The sequence below is a fragment of the Musa acuminata genome, chromosome BXJ2-8, assembly GCF_036884655.1.
Source record: "Musa acuminata AAA Group cultivar baxijiao chromosome BXJ2-8, Cavendish_Baxijiao_AAA, whole genome shotgun sequence".
Classification (NCBI taxonomy): domain Eukaryota; kingdom Viridiplantae; phylum Streptophyta; class Magnoliopsida; order Zingiberales; family Musaceae; genus Musa; species Musa acuminata.
Genome location: NC_088345.1, coordinates 52,705,551 through 52,710,842, shown reverse-complemented (window position 1 = coordinate 52,710,842; position 5,292 = coordinate 52,705,551). Strand labels below are relative to the sequence as shown.

General features: G+C 42.0%; 1 protein-coding gene across 2 annotated transcripts; it reads left to right on the top strand.

Annotated features, from left to right (window-relative positions):
* Positions 1-1,606: 1,606 nt before the first annotated feature.
* On the top strand, positions 1,607-5,292 carry LOC135620232 (lysine histidine transporter 1-like). 2 transcript variants are annotated; one of them, XM_065123016.1, is made up of 8 exons: positions 1,607-1,773; positions 3,252-3,397; positions 3,544-3,931; positions 4,005-4,394; positions 4,480-4,585; positions 4,656-4,747; positions 4,838-4,906; positions 4,994-5,292. In XM_065123016.1, exons 1-8 carry the CDS (start codon positions 1,720-1,722, stop codon positions 5,090-5,092), a joined length of 1,344 nt encoding a protein of 447 aa, XP_064979088.1. In that variant the 5' UTR covers positions 1,607-1,719; the 3' UTR covers positions 5,093-5,292. The 2 variants fall into 2 exon arrangements, with proteins under 2 accessions (XP_064979088.1, XP_064979086.1); XM_065123014.1 differs by having other exon boundaries at positions 1,609-1,773; positions 3,544-3,927; positions 4,001-4,394.

Genomic DNA, 5,292 nt, shown 5'->3' with positions numbered 1-5,292 from the left:
TTTAAGTAGGAGGCTTTGGATTAAAGAACAGCATAGAAAGTCGAGCAGTACAGCGTTGCTTATCTGAGTTTACGGAAGAGTGCGTGTCAGCATATCAAAGATTCACGATTCGAAGATGGTACGAAAGAAGTAGAAGTCAAAGCGGTGGGATGCGCTGAGCTCCGAAGGTCAACTCAGCCTACGCACCGAATGAGACAGGTGGAGACGCCCGGCAGTCGGCAGTCGGCAGTCGACAGTCGAAAGCTTGGGTTGGGTGTTGCTTGCCGAGATGGATTGGGCATTGGAGTGGAGCATTCGGATTCAATCTCTCGTCACCGAACAAGAAAGTGAGAGATAAATATAGTAAATAACATGTTGGAATTTATCTGAAGCTTTTCGATAATTTTAAACTCTATGTTATTCTTTTCTAAGCATCAATAACTTAAATATCGATGTGGAATCTTATAAGAAATAATCGAATCATTCATTTTTCGATATCAAACTTACGAGAGACTTAGATGCGAGTTAATATCGATTCTCTGTATCGACGTATCAAAAAATAAAAAAAAATTAAAATTAAAAAATCAGATATTTTGGGTCATTAAAAGACAGACAGGCTGAATGAATGAATTAATATCAATTATGATTCTTAGAACATATGGTGGGTGGTGCAAAGGAATTAAAAACAGCTAGTGGTAAGATGTTTACCCACCTCCACCATCACTATCCACCTTTTGAATCCCAAGAATCAGACTACGATTGGATGCATTACTCCCAAAGTCTGGTAGTTCAGATCTCTTCGGATTCATAATCATCCATTTATTTATTTTTTTAATATTTTAAAGATTATAAAAATATATCATACTCGAAAGTACTTTTATGGTAGGAGGTCTTTGATCATACGCGATAAGTGAATAGTCATCGAGATTGAATCGATGCGATTAGTGAATAGTCATAAGAACTCTTTAGATTCCTAATCATTCATTCATTTCTTCAATCAATTCAAATTTATCTTTTTTGATATTTTTAAAAATCATAAAAATATATTATACGTGAAAATGCTCTTTATGGTAGAAAACATTTGACCATATGCTATTAGTGAATAGTCATCAATATTGGATCTCTATGGATTCCTAATCATTCATCTATTTTTTTTCAATCTTCAAATTTATCTTTATAATATTTAAAAAAATTATAAAACTATATCACGCCTGAAAGTTCTCTTCCACATCGCGCTATATAAATGTATCATATTATACATATCAAATCTATTTTTTAAAAATATCAAAAGAGGTATATGTGAGCAAACAAATGTTATATTATCTTAATTTTATAAGGATGATTGTGTAAAACTACTTATTAAGTTGTATATATTTTAAAAATAATAAAACTTAGAATTAATTAAGAATTTTCAGAAAATAAAAAATAATTCAATAATAATAACAGGTAAACTTACACTTCCAATCATATTATTATTATTATTATTATTATTATTATTATTATTATTATTATTGGAGTCGTCGAGTCAACTGGTGGATCCATCAACATCGGTGAGAAGATGCAATTTCCTCCGCTCCTTCCGAACTCTCCCATTCAAGTCTATTAATATCTCCACCCGCTCTCCCCTCTTCGCGCATCCAACCCACTCCACACTTCTTCCTTCTCTTCTTTCTGCCTGCAAGGCGGGCAGGCGTTGCAGACCACCGGAAGCTTGCGTTCATACGACACGCTCCCCACCTCATGGGAACTCAAGCTCCATCTCCCCCGGAAGCCTATGCCAGCAACCAGGACAAGGTACGTCGAATTGCCTAACGCTACCCCCCCCCCCCCCCCCCTCCTCCTCCTCCTCTTCTTCTTTAAGCTCTTCACAGGAATACAACACCATGCCTTTCTTAGCGGTGGGATCAGATTAGGTCTGCAGCGGGAGCTCCTTGCTCTTGTCTTTTCCCCTTTGCCCTCCTCGCTCTTCAGACGTTAGTGGAAGAGGACATAGATTCCTATAGTGATCCACATAAGTATTTGGGACCTCAAACATGCAGCTTAATCTCCATTTCTGTTCTAAATTATTACTATTACTATTGCTATTTTTATTTTGTTTCTCTCTCTCTCTCTCTCTCTCTCTCTCTGTGTTGGGATTCAACATAACCGAGTTATCTTTAATTAAATTTAAATCTGAGAAAGAAAATAAGAATTCGAAGCTTCATGAAACTGGAGCTTTTATATTCTCAGGAGTCAGAGATCGATCTTTCACAGTTTATATATATATATATATATATATATATATATATATATATATATATATATATATATATATATATATATATATATATTGTTGACTATGCTTATAGTATTTTATTGAAATTTAAGTAAGTTAATTAATCTCAGTTATAGTATTTTGAGAAAAGTGATTTTTATGAGAAAGGACTTGGTTTTTTCTTTCTAGAATTCACATGAAACTCGAAGACTGAAGTGATTGCAGTCTGATCTGAGAGCTGGAACCAGTCAGTAATGCGACAGCTTCTAGACTTTGTGCCCGAGAATCTCGTATTAATGTCAAAGATGATGAGCCTAATTCTTCTTAGAAATAGTAGTTCTAACCCTACCCGGAAGAAAAGGATAGAGACCAGCGGCGGTGCAATAGATCATAAGTCTTTGTTGACTTGTGATAGAAAAGCAATGGGCCCACGAGGAGCATGTGATTGCAAAGTCAATCACTTGCCGCCAACAATTTCCGAGCTGTCGACGCCGAGAACTCGGAAAAGAAGAGACGTGAGGCCGAAGCAAGCTGTGTAAGTTCGGCCATTCCGGCCGATGCACTTGACAGAGACTCAAAGACGTCCTGCGTCCATGAAACGTAGTCAAAGAAGAAACCTCCATGGGCGATGATGGAGCCTGCAGGTGAATAAGCTTCATATGTCCGCTTGTGGATCTCATGGCCTATGTTAATCGTCATGAGGAAATCATTCAACTGAGCTTAGAAAATGATCATCAATGTTAATCTAACCTTACTTATCTCCAACATAACAGATAAAACTTCTTAGATCTCCTTATCAGCCTGCACTTGGGTCAACGACGATTCCGTATCAAAGGCGACATCTACGCTTCATCTTTGACTTTATCTTTTATCCAAAGTATCTCAAGAATTCGGATAGTGATAAGGGTATTATTTATAGGGGATCACAGTCCTTATGTACCTCGATACATTTCTGATAGCTTTCTCTTGTGGAAGTCGGACTGGTCTCATGGTTTATTCCGTTGACAATGGTGTGCAGACGCAGAAGGAAAAGTCGATCGATGACTGGTTGCCCATCACATCGTCGAGGAACGCCAAGTGGTGGTACTCCGCCTTCCACAATGTCACGGCCATGGTGGGAGCTGGCGTCCTCAGCCTGCCCTATGCCATGTCGGAACTTGGATGGTATGTGGTTGTCATTGATCTCATTTTCACTACTGGTTTGGCCTATACATTGTTTGATTTGTCATTGATCTCATCTTCTATTTCTGAGAGAAACAAAGATTACATGAACTGAGATTTGACTTAGTTCCATGTGTTGCTCCGAGCAGGGGACCTGGCATCGCTGTGCTGATTCTGTCGTGGGTCATCACCCTGTATACTCTGTGGCAGATGGTGGAGATGCACGAGATGGTGCCGGGGAAGCGGTTCGATCGGTACCACGAGCTGGGGCAGCACGCCTTCGGCGACAAGCTCGGCCTCTGGATCGTCGTCCCGCAGCAACTGGTCGTGGAGGTGGGCGTCAACATCGTCTACATGGTCACCGGCGGCAAGTCCCTCAAGAAGTTCCACGACGTCGTCTGTACCGACTGCAAGTCCATCAAGCTCACTTACTTCATCATGATCTTCGGCTCCGTCCACTTCGTCCTATCCCAGCTGCCCAACTTCAACTCCATCTCCGGCGTCTCCTTGGCCGCTGCAGTCATGTCTCTCAGGTACCTACCACATTCTCCTCTCTTTCTTTCTCCCCCAGGTCACAGTAATCAACATCGATCCTCCCCTCCGCAGCTACTCCACCATTGCCTGGGGAGCATCCGTCGACAAGGGGAAGCAGGAGAACGTGGAATACGGATACAAGTCCGCAAGCACATCAGGCACCGTCTTCAACTTCTTCAGCGCACTGGGAGACGTCGCCTTCGCCTACGCTGGCCACAACGTGGTCTTGGAGATCCAAGCCACCATTCCTTCCACTCCCGAGAAGCCTTCCAAGAAACCCATGTGGAGGGGCGTCATCGTCGCCTACATCGTCGTAGCGCTCTGTTACTTCCCCGTCGCGCTCGTTGGTTACTGGGCATTCGGCAACGCCGTCGACGACAACATCCTCATGACACTGGAGAAGCCTCGATGGCTGATCGCCATGGCCAACATGATGGTCGTCGTCCATGTCATCGGCAGCTACCAGGTAATCGATGCAGTTGATCTTTCTGCTTCGTTACAGCAGTTCTTTGACCTTTCTCGAATCATGCATCTCATTCTTCTTCATGCAGATCTATGCCATGCCTGTCTTCGACATGATCGAAACGGTGCTCGTCAAGAAGCTTCATTTCCCGCCCGGTCTCACTCTTCGCCTGATTGCACGCAGTGTTTATGTTGGTAATGCCCCTTTCCTTCAGCTCTCATTCTTCTCTGTTCGAGATGAACTCACCAGTTCACATACATGCAGCCTTCACAATGTTCATCGGTATGACCTTCCCATTCTTCGGCGGACTGCTCGGGTTCTTTGGTGGATTTGCATTTGCGCCAACCACATACTTCGTGAGCTCCCATCCCATCTCTCATCTCATAAACCAGAAGAGGCTCTGTAATCCGAACAAATTGTTGATGCTTTCGATTTATCTTCTGCAGCTTCCTTGCATCATGTGGCTTGCCATTTACCAGCCTAGAAGATTCAGCTTGTCTTGGATCACTAACTGGGTAAGTCGAACAACTCCATGGTGTTCCATTGCATGCTCATCTAAGATCTGTAGCTGATCTGTTCGGCTTTTTTTCATGTTTTCTCAGATCTGCATTATATTCGGAGTCCTGTTGATGATTTTGTCTCCCATTGGCGGACTACGGCAGATCATCATAGACGCAAAGAACTACACGTTCTACTCGTAGGCTGCCAGTCTATATATAGATTCGGTGATTCGTTCCCTGTCTAAAGGCGACGAACAGTTTAGAGATAGGTGAAGAACAATTGTTGTTTGCATGGTAAAAAGAAAGAGTGTGTTTTATGGTAGATTATGGTGGGTTAATAATCCAGGAGAAAATGGTGTATGTGTTTGGAGTGTGATCAGTACGTGATGGATTTTGTGTTT